The sequence below is a fragment of the Aulostomus chinensis genome, chromosome 20 (genome assembly GCF_037954235.1).
Source record: "Aulostomus chinensis isolate RoL2024-O1b breed Wild chromosome 20, RoL_Achi_v1.0, whole genome shotgun sequence".
NCBI classification, from domain to species: Eukaryota; Metazoa; Chordata; class Actinopteri; order Syngnathiformes; family Aulostomidae; genus Aulostomus; species Aulostomus chinensis.
The window spans coordinates 4,631,469-4,652,625 of NC_141339.1; the positions used below are offsets into that span (position 1 = coordinate 4,631,469).

The window sequence follows — 21,157 nt, forward strand, 5'->3', positions numbered from 1 at the left end:
ACTCATGTAGGATGATGGGGGGGGGGGGGGGGGGGGGGTGTCCCAATGCTTCCTCCGGGCTTTTTTACTTTCAGATGGACTCAATTTTGACTTGGAAATAATAAAAAATAACCACAAGGTAAACCCCTCCACGGCCTAAGGTAAGTGACTGGCTAGAAGCAGGAGAGGATCTATGCAGGATATAATACTCAGTTCTGTTAAGGACTAGGTGACACTATCCTATTTTTGTTGCACGTGCTTGCAACTGTAGAAGGTCACTTAGTTAGGGTATTCAGTTAATCTCTTAAGACCTTTACAGACTCACCTGCCGGTCCAGAAAACGGTTGTAGAATCAAAAGTCCAAAACATTGGGGGCATTCAAGTGTGCCTGATCCCATCCTTAAAAACTATCAAAGGCAGTGCAGTTTTAGTCAAGGAGTAACTGAATGGGTTGAGTGTTACTTCTGTGGAATAGGAATCGATGACTCTGGGAGGAAATTCTCGAAGGTCTTACCTATCCATGTTGACCTGATAGTTGCTGCGCTCGTCACGATTTATTTTGGATAGGTCTTTTTATGTAGACCAATTTTATAATCAACAAATCCCACCTCTTAGAAGATTTACTTTCTGCGCAGACTTGAGTGGGCATGCTGTCTCAAAAGCTGTGTGTTTTTTCACGCAGTGACACTTAACATTATTGCTTTGAATCATTGCCACTGTCACACAGGTATTGAACTATCTGTGGCGGATGTTCGTGCTCTGGATCAACTTGAGTCCATCCATTTTTCACTAAAAGCTCTTTTTCCTATCTACCCTTCTCTCCTTAGACATCACCATGTGAAAATGTGTGTCTCTGTCAATCTCGTCTTTCCTCTGTGTGTTCAGTGACCAATGTTCACCAAAATGGTGAATGGACTCGTTTTTATATAGCGCCTTTCTACCTTAGTGGCACTCAGTACAGTGTCGTCTCATTCACCCAGTCACACACACACTCACTGATGGTGAAGGCTGCCATGCAAGGCGCCAACCTACTCATCGGGAGCAATTATGGGTTCAGTAGCTTGCTCCAGGACACTCCTACATGGTCACCGGGGGAAGTGAGGATCCAACCAGCGACCCTTTGGTTTGCTAGACAGCCACTCTACCTTCAAGCCCTGCGGCCCACAAAATTCCCCAAAGGATTGGCTGAGTAGTGTGATGTGAGATGATTTACTAGTGGCTGTAAGACTAGAAAAGTTGTGACACTTGAAAAAGAAATGCCCTCATTAGCTACAGGTTCTGGTCTGATTAGGACGGTGACTGGGTTGCAAGGGTCAGACCCCAAGCCACCTATTAGACGTAGTCTTCACTGTACACGTTACCTCAGCGCTAATAACCATCATTCAAGACTGTGCTTGCTTCCGTTCAGCACTCCAATCTGTGACAAATACGCTGTCTATTTTTGACTGAAGGCACGTCAAGCTGCACAGAGAAGATCAACCCAGACAGGAAGTCCCCAAAACCAAGGGTGAATGGTGAATTCAGAAAATATTCAAAATAAAACACCACATGCATACTCCCAATCACAAAAACCAACAGAAACAGATAGAATGTAACCCCGTGCACATGTTAGGAACACATGAACCAAGAGACAGCAACTGCATTCGCACAATCGGAGCAAATTGACAAAAATGCTGTGGGTGTGTCTGTGGATAAGGGAGGCAGCTGCTGAGGAGGGTAGCAGCCAGAGGGTGATGGAGACAGACCTGACGGAATCTCAGGGTTACACAGCTATCTGATATGAATGGATGAAAATCCTTTGCGAAATGATGATAATTTATGGAAAGATGAGTAACTATAATGATGCCCACTCAGTCGTCACTCAGGTTTCCAGTCATGGAACCATAGGAGCATGACCGAACCCTCTGTGAGAACTACCTCTATAAAGACAACCCTCTTTTCTTTCTCTATTCAGTATTTATTTTTATTGAATTTTTTGCACGTGGACACAGAAAAATGTATATCTACACATATACATATGTAGGCCAAGGTGTGCATACTGTATGTAATTAATAAGTAAATGTGATAGTTATAGTTGTGATTTGGCGATTAAGTAAAACGTATACTGGTACTACTGTATTGTACTATTATCTTTACTGGGTGGATGAGGGATTGATAAAAAGTTGAAAATTGTGTAAAATTACCCAACATTTATTAAATGAATCTACAGGTTTGGTCATTTTTAACAACACTTTGCATACGCAAGGATATGCTGGGAACCCCCCACACAGGTCTGATCCCATTTTTAATGTTTTAAGATCAAACTTAATCTGAGTTCATCAGGTTTCATTGACTAACATTTCGGCCATCAGACAAATCCCCACTCCTTCAACATCTTTGTGGTTATGTTCAGTCTGGGAAAATTCTCTGTGCTAAGTGATCACAGTTGACACGGTAAATCCTGTTAAGATTCATGAAATTAGATTCAACTCGATTTGCATTGATTTTTCTTCTGTGTAGAGAGATTGGGGAGATCAATTTGCTGGTAGTGGATAACAGACAGTGGGCCTTCTGGCAAGAGTGGAACAGCAGCATTGATGAAAAGCAGGCTGCTATAAATAAACCAGATGATTTTTAGATGTAAACATTATACCTATTGTACCACTCGATGATCACGCTTCAGTTATGAAACTGAAAAACGAAGAAAATGCTTTTCAACCTCAGTTGGCATGAATGTATGGCATTAGGGAAAGCTGACTATAAAGCTGAACTCCTTTAGCCATAGAAATAATAATGATGTATAAAGAAAAATCAATATGTGTGGGTTTGAAATATGACATTCACCCAGTAATGTGCAAAGAATTAGTCAGATAATCTCTACTTGTCTGCATGGTTGAACAGCTCAGCATGCTGCAGTAGCTATGTAGCAATTTAACTGCTTCAAGATCAAGCAAATCTCGAAGCTCTTAGCATGCTGCAGTAGCTCGGTAGCAATTTAGCTGAAGCATTTAGCAAGATCAAGCACATTGTAGCATACAAATCTAATCCAAAAAAGTGTAACTGTCCCTCATCACTCCCTTCATTGCTGAATGTTGCAACATTTGCAGAATGAAGCTAGCAGGATTTAGCAGCAGAGAATACAGGCTGGATGATTGGAAGAAACCAAGGCTTATGATTTGTCATGATTATAGCTCGGGAAATAAAGAAACTGCAGAGAGCTAAGTATGACCGCTGATTACCAGTAGTCTTCGAGACCTAAAGTTCATTTCATTGACACTTCAGTTTATGTCATTAATCACTGTTTATCATAAATTTAAAGGCCTGTGAAATAAACAGAAATAAACAAACTTGCGGCTTTTGCTAGCTTCCAGTTCAATGTCTTTTCCTTTCTTATTAAGCACTTTATTTCCTGAAGTTTACCTCTTTACACCTCCAAGCATGTGTTTACATCAATTAAGAGCCTGAAGAGCAAGCACATGATTCTTAATTGCACTTCATGTTTGCCTCTCCTGATCTGTCTTTACCTCCCTATTAGTTTACCCAACAAAATAAGGTCGCCTGCCTCATTGCAGTAAATGAACATTTTCTGTTACATACTTTATATTCCACTGAATTTATCCTTCAAGGGGGACATAAATAACATGTGTTTGTCACAGTGTTACTTACTGCTGTATTGCATGTTGTCACATTTCCGCTACTAACAAGGATCCCAGTGCCATAAAAATTTACTGGACTACAAATCACTCTTTGCAGACAGGAAGGAGTGTGGTTACACAGATCTCAACAGAAATCACATCGCGTTCCTTGGGTTTTTCCAGTGAGGAAGAAGTGCAAAAACCACCACTGCCTGCAACATCATTGGTTCCGTTGCCTAAGAGTGGGCAATACAAAAAAACAACAGCAATGCAACAGTGAACTTAACGATCTCCATGGGAGGCATGTGACTGAGCTCTGTTGCCTCAGGTCCAGTCTGTGTGGAGTTTGCATGAACCCCCCCCCCCCCCCCCCCCCGGATTCTCTCAAAGACATGTATTCTGGGTAATGGGTTCTCCTGTTGGTGTACCAAGACCCTTGAAGAAAGAACTGGAATTGGTCCCCAGGCACTGCATGTGGCTGGTGACTATTCCATAGAGGATGGGTAAATGGAGAAGATAATGCCCTGACCGAAACATTGGTTTATTGCCACATAAAGTGAAGAAGCAAGAGTGCTCGAGTGACTCTTCATTCTAAGTGCAGAGGATTAAATTTGTTGTAATTTGTCCCATGACGATATGGACTTCTTTCTCCTCTTTTTTGCATTTTACGGGAAACAGAATTTAAAACCAAAGTCCCAATGAGGGTGGTTGAGGGAATTTTTCAAAGAATTTTCTTAAGGTTGATTAAGACTATGCACACACATAGAGAGATATTTTTAGTTTCTGCCAAAAAAAAAAAAGTCTACACAAGAGGTTTTCATAAATATTTCTTTGTCCACACAACAATGCAGAAACGATTAAAAATGCCAACATGCCAGGCCAGTAGTTTGCAGTAGCCTAACATGTTTTCAGTTCATCCATCAAACATTAGAGAAAAAGATTACGCCCATGTGCACTGAGCTTCCTCTTGAGAGAGCATGAGAAGGGGGAATCAAATCAGAAAGTAGATTTGCATGTTTTGATGGGCAGGTTCTAGTGGAGTTACTGCTTTGTGTTACAATGGAATATAACGATTTCAAGCCAGGTTTCCTTGTAAACATGCAAGTAAACCTAACAGTACTGTACCGATGTAGACAAATGGGTAGCCCTCCATCTTGGATTTATGGAGCATGCACAATACCTCCAGGCAACGATTGTCATGCACAAATGGAGTCAATGAGGTTAACGCTTCCCCAAAAGCTCAGTTTAAGCTGTCCCCAGGAGAACAGACCAAACAGACTTTTTTCAAACTCCTCACCATAAAAGATGTTTTCCAAAACCTCTGTTTGTGGTGACCGAAAAGACTGTTTGCAAATGGCAAAACAGAAAAATGTATGTTTACAAAAATATCCACACGTGTGGACGGGGCTTCAGGGCTGATAACGTTAGCCTTCGTAACTGCTTTAGCAAACCAAATAGTTTGAGTCGGATCGCAGGGGAATGAGAAAGATTGCAGTGAACTGTGTGTACTCTTTTAACGTCAGGAGTGGCAAGTCATCACTCAGATGGGGCAGGCAGTTGCAGGTTTGCCGCTACATCCTGTGTTTTGGACAGAATATACACAGCATGTCTCATTTGGGCCCAGCCATGTCTTGTATACTGTCTGCCACCAGAATTTCTCTATTCGATTCATGTCTGGAATGAGTGGGCAACTTCCAGTGCTCAAACCTTGAATGTTTTATTGGGAGAGCAAATCTTTGAGGTTTTTAACAGGAGCTCATTTCCCCTCAGATCTTGATTGGATTGACAGATTTTAAACGCAGCGATGGATCACTCGATCAATATGAAGAAGAACCATCACATGCTGTGACTCCTCCATGCTATGTTACTAATCCAAATCCAGAGGCAATGCAAGTGCACAGACAATTCCATGCCGTTAAAAAAGGGGCTTATGCCAGCTATCTGTCTATTTCATGGTTACCGACTCCATTTGGTGACCTTCAATTCCTCAATAACACAGGGAAGGTTTAAGGAAGAAGGGGCTGCTGGAATCAGTGTTGCCATGGGAAGGCCAACCCCTTTTAGACCAAAAAATACCGTCCCTGTCACTGAAGCACCCCCCAAAAGTGTAATTAATTCTGTCTGGTCACTCTATTTTGTAGTACTCTGTATATGCTGACTGATTCCTGCTCACAGAAAGCTACAGCATCATATAGAAAACTCATACAGATAGAGTCTGCGAGCGAGAGATACGTTTCATTTGATTTCCTCTCAGTGATGTAAAGTGTTAATTTTGCCAGCCGTGTTTATTAGCATGAGAGAAACTGCCTTCTCCAGCTGTCTGCCTGTGCCAAGGTGTTCAGCACAGATATAGACTAGCGAGTGACGGGAGTGTGTTAGCGATTAAAACACAAGCCAACTCATGGACAGCCAGTGACCTCTGGGACATCTGCTGAAAAGACAATGTTTTGATGTTTTTTTGACGAAGAGAGACAGAAGCTGAATGGATTTGTTGCAAATATAGAAATGAAAAACAAAACTCTGCATTCCTTCATTACTTCATTCGGTTGAGATTTCCTTCTGTGCTCTGCTCTTAAAAAGCACAGTGAAGGAGGCAATGACTCCCTTAGCGGTCTCGCATATGGATTTTTCTGTAAGACATCCAACGTGTGGTGAACATTGCCAGTCATTTTGATTGCCTCCACACTTCCAAACATTTTATTAGAAACTGGCCATTACTGAAAAAAAAAAAAAAATAGCTGCAAGCTGCAATGACTAAGACAGGATTTCTCAGCACACACTCCTCTGCATTCTTAGTTGTACACAGAATTTAACAGCTCCAAGGGAGCATGGGCTTAGGGGCCTTGCTCAAGGGCTCGTCAGTGATGGTAATGAGGGCTGCTCCATCCCTTTCCCTGCCCACATTTATCCCTGAAGTTTGAAATGGCAACCTTTCAGCTCTCTTCTCTAACTTTTAGGCTACCACCACCCTGTTTGCCTACAATAAACTATAAATGTTATGCTTTATATTCAAGTTTCTGTCGATGTATTTTGATATGCATTTTGATGCATGAGACTGACCAGCTGTTTCCGCTGTATGTATATTACGCTTGGTGTTTGGCACCAGCTATAAACAGCGAATCAGTGGATGTTGAAAAGTGGCTCTGCTGGGATCTAACTCATATTGAATGGTTTTAAGCTAGTTTGACAACCTATTTGTCTGTTTATTGAAATGGCAGGAATTATCTCTGGTGTTGATGTAATATGGGGAGTGATGGTGTCAAAGCCCTGATGCAAGACTCCTATTTTCTGCTGTAAAATAAATATTTCAAATGTGGTTGTCGTACGGTATCTTGAACAATTAATGTGGAACATTATCGTTTTTGTTTGTTTGTTTGAGGTATCTGGGATTGCTGTTGTTTTTAATCTTAAATGCCTTGAATGTTGCATGGGGAAAAAATGCAATTTTTTTGATGGATTGTATCTTGTAAATGGCCACAAATTTACATTTCACTGACACCCTACTCCCAACACCCCCCCCCCCGACACACACACACACACAGTGAGGTGTCAGCCGACCAGCAGCCACATTCTGCATTTAAACAAATTAAAATTAAATGTGCCAACAGTTTCTGCAAGCTAAACTTATGTTCAAACTAATCTGTTAAAATGAACATGCACATAAAAACAGAACGAGATTTTTAAAAACAGAATCAGTAGTCTTGGTGAGCAGGAATCACACACTGATTTCAATTTCGATCATGGGTCTGCAGCTCAGTCGTAGACATTGCTTATGATCATGACTAAGATCAAGGGGATGACATTTAATCAGTTGATCGCAACATGAGTTCTATTTTGTATCTTTGGCCACCCAACTTGCTGGAAAGAACGATTTACTTTTGAAGTTAATAATATGTGAGAGTGTGTCATTGCTGAAAAGAAGTTTGATGGAGCAAGTAAATCCAGTTAGACTGTCATATTTGAGATGTGTTCATTTGAGAGGGACAGTTAATGAACATTACAACAGCAATGTTATCGAGGCAGCTTGAAGCCAAAGGCTAATTTCCATCTTTTGTCCCTAGAGAGTACAGTAGACAGTATAATATATACACTATACCATGTATACAATGTACACAATCGTCAATAAAATTCGTAACCTCGTGGTGACATTTAGGGATATCCTGTGTATAGTTTTTTTGTTTGTTTTTTGAGTTTAATAGGAGACAAGATTCACTTAACCAGTGCTGGACATGAGAAACAACTTGAGGCTGGTTGTTTTTAGGTTGGGTAAGGATCACTGCATCATCAGAATACATTTGGGTATGAATATTTTGATGTGCGCTAGATCATTTATTAAAATATAAAGAAACTAAAATGGTCCAAGGACTGACCCTTGAGGAACACCAGCAAAGGATTCAAGGCAGGAAGGGAGGATGTTAGATAGCTATAAACTGAACCATTATAGAGCATGTGCAGAGAAATTATACTGAGTTAGCATTAATAGATCAATTTGATGGTTTAGAGCATTGAATGCTCTCTTCAGATCTAAAAGGACGGCACCTGCGCAAGCATACCTGTCTTACCTGAGATTTAACATTTTCAGTGGAGTGGTAGATGCAAAACCCCAACTGCATGAGGTGCAGGGATGAATGGCCCCTGTTGAGATGCTCTACCAGAAGTTTAGCAACCAAATTTCCTGCTCAGCTACAAGCAGTAGAATACTAATTGGTTGACAGATTGGCATATCTGTTCTTTTCTCACATTTGAAAATATGAGTTATCACGGCTGATAAGATAGACCATTTAGTCTCTACAACATCAATATGTCAGGGTTCCTGATGAGCAAGCAGATATCCAGTCCAAGGCTTACTTGTTCCGTTGGCAGCTCATTGTTTCTGCCCACAGATTTGGAAGGAGGCGGAAATCATCCCATTACTCCGAAATCCAAAAGCCAAAAAACCTGTAAGCATTCAGCCTTTTCCACCTAAACTCAGAGAGAAAATATTCTTCATTCAAACAGGATTATTTCACAAAAAATAAATTGACTAAATATTTTCTGTGTGTTTACAGGATGGGGCACAGATTATGGATGACTGTCTAATGGTGACTGACAATTAACAAACAGTGCCGTTAATTTTGTCCGACTTGAGCGCAGCGTTCAATGTTATCGATCACAGATTTCTGTTGAGTTTTTCATCCTTCACAATAAACTGGATGAAGAGGTATCTAGCAGAAGACAGAGCTGTTAATGGTGACCTATCAGATGAAATATATTCTGGAATAACTCGAAAGAGTTGCCTTGGGCCACTGCTCTCTTGATGCTTTCTAATATTCAATAATGACGTGCCACTGGTCCATGCACACCGATCACACAACCTTGTACAGTACTAGTCAGTTTATTCCTTAGAGGACTTGTTGAACAAAGAGTTACAACAAGTATCTGACTGTATCAGGAATAATAGAAGAAATGGCAAAAATAAAATGTATGAGATTTGGTGTAACAGGCAAATGCTAAACTCTATCTATCATTAGATAAAACTGCTTTGTGTCACAATTGACAGATAGCTAACTTCCCTATGATCTGGTCGACTGTGGCAATTTGGTTTACCTAAGTTTTATGTTAAAAAATGATTTTCATTTTGGTCAAATTGTCCAGTTATTGTTATTATAATGATTAGTTGAGTTAATATATCTTTTCTGTAGCCAAAGAGTCACTGTAAACATGGATAATGGCTAAGGGGCTCCTATTAAGTCTATCCACTGAAATAGAGACATGTAAATCAAATATATGGACAAATAATCTGGATTTTTTTTTTTTTTAACAATTGATCCAGTGCTTCTTGTTGTGTCCCATTTTATGTTCTTAAAAGATCTTAAAGGATGGTCTAAGCCACAAAACAAGATGCGAAAAACCGGAGTGATCCTTGAGGCCAAAAACGTTTATCTGATGATACTCACCATCTTATTATTGAAGATTGCGTTTGTGTGCATACAGATGCACAGTACTTCTCCATACTCGCACGCTATCTGGGTATGTGTGTTCCTGTTGGCCACGAGGAGCAGCCTGGGGGGAAGCTAACACACTGTAACAGAGGAAGGCAATGAGCCAGGATCACTGTTTGGATCCACTGGGAAATAACACGTAAAGAGCTGCCTGTCAGTGCAGAGCCCTGGGAAATAACCCAGGATTGCAGCAAACCCCTCTCTGATGTTAATTCCCTGTCCTAGGTGAACACATACACATGTGCAAACACACATGCCACCGTTTCTTGTTTCTATGCACATATATAACCCAAACAATAATCCCTTTTTTCTGATTCTGCACAGAGTCACACACACTGATGTGCTCATGTTGTTATCACATCTTGCAGCTCCCCTATGATGCACACAGATACACACACCGGAGACGCAGAATGTAGCTCCTATGCAGATACACTGACTGACACACTCCTATCTCTTCTCTCTCACACACAGACATTACTCCCGAGGCTCAACCAGTCATGCAGTGACATCTGCCTTTGTAGTGCGATTGCCTTCATTGCAGCACATGCAATACTAACGGAGTGGTTACCTATTTTCACTGCTGTTCATCTTTACTTGATGTTGTTAGAACTAAGACAGTGCAGCGGTGGGTGGGTAGCAGGATCAAATGGAATCAAAGATGGTCAGAATTTGCTCTGATTGGCCTGCCAACAATGCTATTGGAGTGAAGTTTCTGATGCAGATGTAATAGACGGGCATTATTTGAAATGTTTTGTATTGCACTTTGACTGAAATTTGCTGTTAACGGGCGCATTATATTTATATTATTGACTGATTCATCCCCTCCACCGGGCTTGAGAAGTCAAAGTTTAAACTGTTATCTCGGGTTCTCTAGAGCTTCATGATTCCACATCCTTTCCTGGACTTCATTTACTAATTAATACCCACATCTTGGACAATGTGTGTGTCAGTCTGGGCTCATTAGTGATGCACAGATTGCATCCTAGCCCATAGAAATTCTCATTCAGATTCTTTCCCCTAAATTGATGAGATTTTCCAGCGATCAGTGTGGTGGGCTAAGGCACTTTTGCCCACCTTTTGAAAGAACAGTGCATGTCCATCCATGAACAATTGAACAGGAAGATCTGGATACTGGAATCACTGCAAACAGATCAAGCTTGAGGTTCTCCCGTGGTGCCGCACCAGGCTAGTTTAGGAGCACTTCAGCCGCGCAGAGGAAGCGGATGAACATGCTGGTTGTCGAGAGGGGGGCTCGCAAAAACCCCAAAACAAATAAATACATATATCACATCAATTTGATATACAGTGGAAACACGGACTGAAAATTTAGTTGGCACCAGGAAGAGAGCTCAAGATAATCTTGGAACATCACAGGTGTGTCTGAAATGATTAAAGTGCTGTCTCCGGGGGGTGGTAACCCAGCAGCAAGGCATCAAGGACTGTTTGAAATAAAACTAAACTTCTATTTCCTGTCTGCTTAGGCAGCAGAGCGTTTGCCTCTCACCTATAAATGTGACATCACAAGTGTGCTGATGCCTTCACACTTTCACTATGATCTTCTATAGCTTGGCATGGCATTCTGTAGGTTGTAGGTAAGATGTGCCCTGATTTTTCACTGATTATATGCTATTGATATATATTTTTCACTCTCTCAGATCACAGCTTTTGATGAGCTCCAGGCGGACTTCAAGGTGCCCATTGATCAAGGCAATCCACTCCACGCGGTAGGTTCTGTGTTCCCTGTCAATGCCACCTCACACTCCCTGCACATTTTCTAGATGATTGTCTTAAGGCCCAAATGCACTGCAAGTGTCTTGATGTGTTATGTTTGAAAGAGCTTCCTTCCAGCTCTTTCTACAGTTGCAGCACCTGGTTATGTGGCGAGGGCTTTTAAATTAACCTGAACTCTACTGGAGCCGTCCGTGATGTCAGTGGGCGTAGCAGAGTTGTTTTCTGACCTTCTTCATCGGTTTTGTTATTGCAGCTGTTCCAGCGTTTCTGAGGAGATTTGAAGTGGGATATGAGTGTAGTTTAATTCGCAGACATGATCAGCTGCCTTGTATCTACTTTACTGAATGACTGAAATATTTACATTCATCATTACTGAGTTAGCCATCGTTTTAATTGGTTAATTTTTGGGGGGGAAAAAAAAGAATACAGCCTTGCTTTACTCGCTCATGTTGCCTCTGTGACAATGAAGTTTTCATTGGAATCATTTGACACACTGCATTTGTTTTTTTCTTGTAACACAGTTCCACAGAGTTTGTGTTACATATCTGACTGCATACACATTCCTGGAGGATTGCTGTGTCATACAGCATGGAAAAAAAAGATCTACATTTGTCTCATGTGACTAACATGGTCAGTGTAGCTGCTCCAGTCGATTGTATTGATGGTATTCACGTCGTCGCTACACTCATACACACTGAAGAAGTCGTATTTCAGTTCGGCATCAATGCCAGTGCGACTGGACCTTCACTGTTTATGTGCGCTTAGGTGTATTCATCGTAGGCTACCAGCTAACATTTATATTCGTCTCCAGAGGGGTAAAGCTACACATCACTACACTGCGATATTCTATTTCTCTACCACTCCCTGTCTACATTTGTGCACATTCACTATCTTTTTTCCATAAATTTTCAATCAGACAGCTGGCTACCCTCTACTTTTCTACACCCTTTTACAAACTAGCCTCCAGCTAAGCTTTTAAAAAGCTCATTTGAGGAAGCAAAGTTACACACAATAATTTATTGTATTATCACAAAACCAAGTGCTAAAATTCAATGTTGCGTTACAATGTCTCCTGCATCGTTTCATGCCATGTGGATACAACATTTCTGTCAGAATTACAACACAACCTGTTCTGCTATAAATGGTAACACACGTGAGCTGTGTGTGTGTGAAGTGTCAAAACACAACAGTTGTTTCAAGGTACCAAAGCCCACACAGGATTACAATAACATGCACAGATGTTCGGACGGGTGTTGTTTCCTTAGGGTGACGCACATTAACAGGTGTCAAAGTGTGTTGTAATACACAAGGAATATTTGCTGCATTTTGTAATTGAAGATTCTGGTTTGTTGCTTAAATTAGTGAACTTTTTTGCAGCAGTGGGTTGAGGCTCACTGCTGGTCACACACACTCATGCACACGCACACGCACACACAGCTAATGCTATTCACGTCAGTTTATCCCTGATATTATAAAAATCATTTACAGGCTAAGGCAGGGATTTATTTCTTTAGTGATGCTGTGTATCCACACTGTTATTTAAATAGAAACATTTATTTGATGCAGCTTACAGAATATTAAGTTTAACAATACTCAATTCACAGGTTAATACACTGGATTACACAGATATCTGCAACCCTCCCCGGCTGGCTGGTAAACAAAGTGGACGTGCAATGAATATTAAATTTGTGGTGTGCTTCAAACTGTGTGCATAATGTATTTACACGTGCATAAATATATTCGTATAAGTTAGCGTTCCAGTGAGAGAAAGAGGTAATTTGAGGCAGTTTCTGGTCTTTGTTTTGGTTTGGCTCACGTTTTTCTACCCGTCGGCTCAATCCTAATTCTTGCCACCACATTCTCTTTTGGAAAAACTCTCAAAGTGCGTAAACAGGCGAATATGTTCTACTTCATTGCTGTTCAAAACTGTCCCAGCAGCAATCACACAAGGATGTGGAGGGAAATGTACATTAGTGTTGGCCAGCATGGGAAGCAGGACCCAGTGAAGTTGTTTTAGGAAGAATTCCAGCCCTCTGAATCCCTTTTCTCTTGAGCCTTTTGGGCTTTTACTAACACAGTCGGCTCTTAATAATGCATGGTGGTACAGTACAGTGTGAGCAGTTAGTTTGGAGGTGACTTTGACTTAAGAGCTCTGGGCGGTATAGCTTCTCCGGTGTATTGACTTCTATACATCCTTGGAAGAAGTGCAAGAAAGGAGAGAGGAAAGTTGTTGGACGAGACAGTTTTGTTGGGTCAAAGAATGAGAAATGGGACCGACTGACAGAAAGAAGGACAGACGGATGCGTGAGGAAATCAAAGGCATTTTTGCTATTGTGAAAACATTCTACCAGATTTCCCCTCAAAGTACCACTTTCATATTTTGTCATATTTGCATATCATTATGCAATGCGGAATGTATCAAAGAATCCAGCAGGGGAATGGGTACAAAAGGTTCAATCTAATTTTCTCTCTGTTCTTCTTTCTTCTCTCCCTCTCTCATGTTTCCTAAACTCATCCTTCCCCTTCTGTCTCCCGCTTCTTATATAAGATGCATCACTGCTGCCTGTTTCCTGTGTGCATGAGTTCTCTCTCAAATGCATGAATTCAACATATTGTCAAAGTTACTCTTGAAGTATTTCTTCATGACAGGTTCAAGTTGATTTCATAGTTTTCCAATACCCCTTTTCACACTTCACACACCTGAAAACACGTGAGTTTTCAAACTCAGGTAAACCTGCTTTGAAACGCCGTTTGATGAGGGGTTTCACAGTGTTGGATTACTGTGGGCTTGAAAATTCTCTTGGGTAACTCCAAAGCAGCAAAGAGAACAGCGACTGTGACTGAACGTTGTGTGTCGAGTGTCAGTCCTTGAATGCAGACTGGCGGAATTTGTTGCAGAGAAGTTGCAGGCAGATATGATGCATCAAATTGGGAGCGCCAGATGGCGGCCGCAAATTACCCTGCTCACCTCGCTTCTGTGTTCGCATCAATGCCAATAAACGACACGTAGAGCCGATGAACGCTTGTGTCTACGTCAGCCGTTTGACCCCAGAGTGAAGTGTTCCCGCTGCAAAGTCCAAAGTTAGTGTTAACGAATGAAGATTCTTACGTTTTTCTTTCGATACAAATGTACACATCCAAAATTGGAGGCAGTAAATTCAAGCATGTTGTCTGACCTGTACAGTAATAAAAGTCGTTTGTGCTAAACCTCTGATAAGACACATTTCTAACATGGTCTGATTAGATTTAGGAGCAAAATTACTTTGGAAAGATCAGAATTTGGGTTAAAATGAATACTTTTTTGACAGAAAGCCAATCCTCACCAGTGGTGAATGAAATCTATTAAATCCAAACAAAACAGCGGCAACCGTTACAACATCCTCTTCCTCCATTCACCCACCGCTCCCTCCACCTCCTTGCACTGCTTCTGTGGTTCTTTTTTCTTGATGTGATGTGACTTTCTTCTTTCGGGTATTCATATTTACAGCAGCTGGTAGAGGGCACTCGTCACCTTTACCACTTGTACTTTGGACTGACATGGCCTGCATCTGCTCCTTCTAAAAAAAGACAACACACCGTCAGAGGGCCGAGTGCCGATACAGACATTTGGAAGTAAAACATCTAATATACTGGTTGCTACCTTTTATAATTTAAGTACATACTCTCAGCAAAATGCGCTTCATTTATCAAAATGCAGTGAATGTTACATTTATCATATATAACGATTAATCAAAATAAGCGTGAGCATCAGTTGAATCTCAGGAGAGCTGATTTCAACATATTTTAATGCTTCGTTTTAAAAAGTGGATGAGCACTTTACAACTTGAACGATGACAGGAGCAAATCACTGTCAGAGGGATTTGATGAAGGATGGAACCACTGACAACCAGACAGAAGAAGACAGAATCCAAATCAATTCGCAACATCATATCCGACACATTGGACAAGGTCGTGGCGAGAATTTTCAGTTGTTGGATTTCGATTGTTGGACGATCACTGCGCGATAAACTGGATTTGCAGAAAATGATACGGGAATGTGAATTTTTGCACGTTTCCCTCATCTTCTTTGATGCAAATTGAATGCTCTCTGTTTTGGTGAGTGCTGCTCTTGGTCTCATGTATCACAGCGTATTAATGAATATTCGGATCGGATATTATTTTGCCACTCACTGTTTTTATCGGTCAAGCTCTAATTATCAGAATCTTGAAACGACAGTGATGCAAATCGGTTTTTAAATACTGGCATTTACTCCACTGTGATTCCAAGATCTTTTGGTGTCTCCTCAAAAATGAAATGAAATCGGATCAGTCTTACGTTGGTGCAATTGGAACTGAGTCAGCTTATCGCTAACCTCGTTTACCACTCGAGCCGACATCATGACAGCGTTTCCTTTCACTTCAGTTCAATTTTATTGATAGGGGAGGGTAAGGGGAGGTACAGCACCACATCACTTGTTAGGACACGATCCATGTTGAGCAGTGGAGGACCACCCTCCACAAACCCACAGTGACCCAACTTCCCCTGTGTGTAAGCAGTGGGAGATAAATGTGTGCAGATGAACAGAGGAAGAGGAGGAGAAGGGGCTCGGGGAACCGGGGGGGGGGGGGGGGGAGTTCCCCATCAGGCAGTTTTATTTTTCTGTCACTCATCTGTGTCACAGGACAGACACACAAAACATTTCTACCGTTGTATCATTCATTTAGTGGGACCCATCAGTCTCACTGATTACACACACACTCATAGGTTTGCGCAGCTCTCCTTGTTGGGATATTACACTGGACAGCTTAAACTGAACCCTTACCTTAACCAGGAACATAGACGTTCTGTTTTGCCACATAATTAAAGGTGTTAAGTCCCCATGAGGACTAGGGGTCCTGGTAAGGTGAGTGTTTATACGAGATAAGAACCACACACACACACACACACACGTTCACATACTTACATAAACCATCTATATGCTCCATTTCTCTTGTGTAATGTCTGACACACTGCTCTCCTTCCTTCCCCTCTTTCAACAGGCTGTCTAATTATTGGTTTCTGTCTGCCTGCCCCCTCTGGGAGGAACCTCACATTGTGTGGACCATTCCCATGCACACTCAAGCAACTGCACGTGCTATCCTGGCTTTTCTTTCTGCTCATTCTTTCTTCACATTCTACCCGTTTTTCAATCTCTTAAAAGTTGAGAGAAGAGAGAACGATATCACAGGACATGGAATAACAGTTTTTGCCCGCAAAAACAACAGTTTGTTCCAAGAAAAGTAAGGCCTCTGCTGCCGTAGAAGTTGATTTGTTCCCTAAACTCGTCACTCCTCCCTGACTTCTACTTCTTTTATTTCATGGATGAGCCTGTTCATGTAATTTTTTAACGTTTACCTACATAAGGATCTTACTGGTAGCGATGGACACGGTCGGTTCTCTCTTGTGCCCAGTTGAAACAACCAGGTTATTAATGTCAGGCACCGTCATCCTCCCCCTTTCCCTATGTTTTAAACTAACATATGCACCAGTACTGCCTGTGGTGGCGTTTGTGTACACTAAAAAATAGGACACAAGTGCAATGTCTTGGGTGCAGAGTTTTCCCTGCCGTATAAAAGGTACAATGTGCAGAAATTAAGCTGCGCCAACACATGTACACTCAATTTTTAACACACACACACTGTTGTACAGCAACACAAACCATTCTAATGTGACAGATGATCATTGCGAGCATCCTGTCTGCTTCACCTCTGGGAGCTTTGTAGAGCCTTGCTCTCTGCATGCATTAGGTTCTACAGCAACACTCCCTTCCGCATTAAGGGAGACACCTTTTCTCAAACTTGTGACAGAAATGTGATGAGGCGCAGGTACACCTCACCCGCAGAAAGTGAGAGCGAGTTGGCACAGATTCATGCCCAAAACACACCCATGTTTAACAAAGAGACCAATACCTTCTGCTATGCAGTGGTCATACATCTTTGGCTGCTACTACGTCGACGTCAGTACTTTAAGGAGACCAAGAAAGGCGGCCTCCCTCTGGAGGTTTTCCAGGCATGTCCAACTGGGAGGAGGCCTCGAGGCCGACCCAGGACACGGTGGAGGGATTATATCTCTCGGCTGGCCTGGGAATGCCTCGGGATCCTCCCGGAAGAGCTGGTTGAAGTGGCTGGGGAGAGGGCAGTCTGGGCTTCCTTGCTGAGACTGCTGCCCCCGCGACCCGGACCCACCGGATGAAGCGGAGGACGACGAAGACGAAGAAGAAAGGCGGCCTTACTTCTAATTAATTGCTTTATGCCGTTGTCTCAATATTATGTCAATATCATGATGACGAACTTCATTCCGTGTTGGTGCTTGCGCGCACGACCGCCGAGCAGGGCTACCAGGTACATTCAGTTGAACCAACTGGCAGGTACTGGTCTGCACTCCTTCATTAGTATCAAGTCAAGTGTCACTACTGAGCATGCAGCTGGACAAAGATGGATTACACCGGAAAATGCACTCAGTGCTTGGCTACAAGCAAAGTATATGTAGCTGGATCTTTCTTCATTCAGTAGTCACAAAGAAGTGATGCATTTGTCACACACTTGTAAGGACTTGGAAATGCTTTTAGGGTGATAAATGTGGTGATTCCGGGGTCTATTCTATAGAGCAACATAGCCACCAATGTCACACACGTCACTCCGTCATATGCAGGCCCACACAAACACAGATTTCCTGTGATGAAAATATATTTAATTATTTTGCTTTCCACAAGTGCTCAGAGTTGCAATCTCTAATGTGCTTGGCATCTGTTGCTAGTGTAACTGCTGTGACACACGCATACACACACACACACACACACACACACACACACACACACACACACACACACACACACCTCTGACAATAGCAATGTAATCTAATGGGACTGCATGCAAATAACATGCCACTTTTAAGGATATTTGGGATGTCACTTTTTTGTTTTCCACGCATCATTTAACACCCCTAGACCTCTACTGTTAAGAGATGCCGTCACGCGCCTGCGCATTGATGGAATTGATGATGATGCTTTCCAACATGGAGGAAAGAAAAAACAAACAATCTAATTTTACAAGCAAACAGTCAACTAAGCTGTGTTTCTGAAGACACTGTAGGCCATGCGCTAACAGAATTTTAATTCGAATTTGAATAGGTTAAAATTTGTACGATATACAAAGTTCAATTTCATGGATCACATTCCATCACATATGTGTAAAACTATGAGTGTTTTTACGTAAAATATGTTCTTAACTAGCCTTTTCTCTATTTTATTCAATATTTTTTATCTAGTTTACGCCAGAAAAACAGAGCTGAGAGAAATGAAATGACATTCCCATGTACACAGTGTATGGGAATGACAATCAAGTATATTGAATCTTGAATCTTGAGGTTCATTGTTTGACCAAAGTTTCAAACAACAGTCAGGTTATGCTGGTTTTAATTTCAGCTGGACTATAAGATAAGATGTCCTGCTGGAGGTGGGTTTGGCTCCTGGCTTAATCACTCACTAGGCGTAATGATATTGAAGCCAATGCGAGGCAGAGTCCGCCTGCACATCGCTAAATGTTGATCGCAGCAATGAAATGTAAAATTCAGAATATTTTAGAATCTTTTCTTGTCAGCAGAAATTCAAATATTTTATGATCCTATGTTAGCGTAAGGAAAAGATCAGGGTTTGGGTTAAAATAAAAAGAAATACTCAATGTCAGAAATTTCAGATGTCCCACTCAATAAGTGTGACTAATCGGTGTTAAATGGCATGCAGAAAACATAGAATGATCCTGATAACACGCCAAACGACTGATGACATGAGGAACTCCTACGCCTTTATTGAGACTAGCCTGACAATTAACGCCATGCGCTCCCTCAGATGTACGCATTTTGAAAGGCTAAAGCTGCAGTCATAATATCCTCTGGATTCAGAGTGATGTAGTGACTCAGGACAAATGTTTCATAAATGTGACTTTTAATTGTTTTCGTGAATGTAACTCATCAGCATCCCACCGAGGACACAAGTGCCGGCAGCCTCAGTATGCCCCCCCCACCCTCGCCGCATCCCTCACTGCTTCACGCCTGTCTCTCCTAGTTAGGGTCGAGTCTTTTTTCGTTGGAACATTTAAGACAAAATTTGTGCCAGTGGAACCTGAACATTACGAATCCCCTTTTCATCTTCATTTTTGGGGTTTATTGTCCATTCATATCTTACACCACTCAGTTCCTGTGAATGAGAACTTGCTCTTAATTGGCTTGCCTCCTTAAATAACCCCCACCTCGCACTCTCCGGCTCCCTCGCCCTCTCTGCTTCACTCTTGTTTATACTTCCAAACCACTCTCTGGCTTGTCAAGTAAAATCTTGCTGAGTAACATTTCAAAGTGGCAGCAGCCTAATTGCTTGCTAATGAGTAGACAGTTGTACGCCAACAAACACACACACAGTGCTGCCTCGAGTGGAATATATTTGCATGTCCTCTTTGAAGGCAGATATGGAGGTGAGAGGAGGTGGCGTCACTCAGAAGTGAATTGGCCCGCTTCTTGATGAGGTGTGTGTGGTCTTAAACAGAAATAGACATTAGCAGGAGAGATAATTGGCCTCCGACTGGGATTCTCATGGCTGTCGTGGTGTGTTTTTGTCACAATGCTTTTATTTATATATATATATATATATGTATGCCAGTGGTCTGAAATGTAGAAGGTCATATTGAGGACAGAGGGAGGGTCTGCAATTTGAAGATCCTGAAAGACTTCCTGTGCATGCTGCATCAATCTGCAATCCACTACTCGGAATATTAATTCACACACTTCTCTACCATCCCTCCTCCTCATCACGGATTCCCTTTTTTCCAGTCATGCCGCTGCCGTACATTACACTTCACAGTCAAACTTTCCTCCGCTGAAATGGCTTCTCCTTGTACTTTGAAACACTTGAAATAATGAAAAGGCAGCGGAATACGTATTCTGTTTCGTGTTTTGTTTTTTTTCTCCCCACACTCTTGCTTCCTCTCAATCTAGTGAAATGAGGTAGAGTCCCACGAGACATTTTGGGGAGATGAGAGACAAATGCAGTGGAAGTCATGATGCGGCGTGCACGCGCATCACTTCAGAGGACATCCCATTCCATTTCCTAGAGACTCGTCCTGGCTTTCACCGTGAGCACTACTCAGTGCCCTGTAAGAACTTTTTTTTTGTCCCAAAAGGGAGGCAAGTCCTCATAACGTGGTAATAAGTAAATCATTTCTGTGTAAAATTAAGAAAACTGCACACCGAAGTGGATAAAAGCGACAGAACACTGTCACCGCTCGTCTTTCACACCACATTCCCTTAAATTCTTCTGCATTGTCAGTGAAGTGCTACACCTCAGATGTGTTTGCAGCCTCTTGCCCAAGAACTGCTGCTTTCATTATTTAGAACACAGGCATAAATTAAGCATTTTGAGGAGACGTGTTTGTTGCCTCTTAAAATAGGAATCAAATATGTATGTTATCATCCTTATGGTTGCATATTTTTGGAAAGGATAAACAGGAGTTTGAAAAGCATATTGGTGTCCAACTCCAAACACGTCTAACAAGATATTTTCATAGCACAAGCATGTCTACTGCCTTCAAGGAAAAGGTCAACAATGTGGGGAATGCACTGGTTTTCTTTGGAGGGTGAGAGAGATTGATTAAATATTGAGTTGAATGGATGTGTTAGACTAGAGAGAAGGAAAGCAGTGGTCGGGACTGCCCTGCTTTAAATTCAGGTGTGTCCCGCTGCACAGCTGATTGGTCCTGTTCACAATGCAAGTCGACAAGAAGTTTCTTTTCTAGTTCTCTTCTGGTATGTCAAGTTCGATTGCATTCAACACACTGGAAAGTGAA

At 41.8% G+C, this 21,157-nt stretch overlaps 1 protein-coding gene across 5 annotated transcripts in view; it reads left to right on the plus strand.

Moving 5' to 3' along the window:
• Nucleotides 1-21,157, plus strand: part of cnih3 (cornichon family AMPA receptor auxiliary protein 3) — a 97,892-nt gene that overhangs the window by 12,983 nt on the left and 63,752 nt on the right. For all 5 annotated transcript variants that reach the window (XR_015110617.1, XM_086189679.1, XM_086189678.1 and 2 more), the window contains exon 2: nt 11,230-11,298. Coding sequence is in view for 4 of the 5 variants with exons in the window: in XM_086189679.1 (XP_086045805.1) it covers nt 11,230-11,298 (69 nt within the window). In the remaining variant the exon portion in view is untranslated. The remainder of the gene's footprint in view (nt 1-11,229; nt 11,299-21,157) is intronic.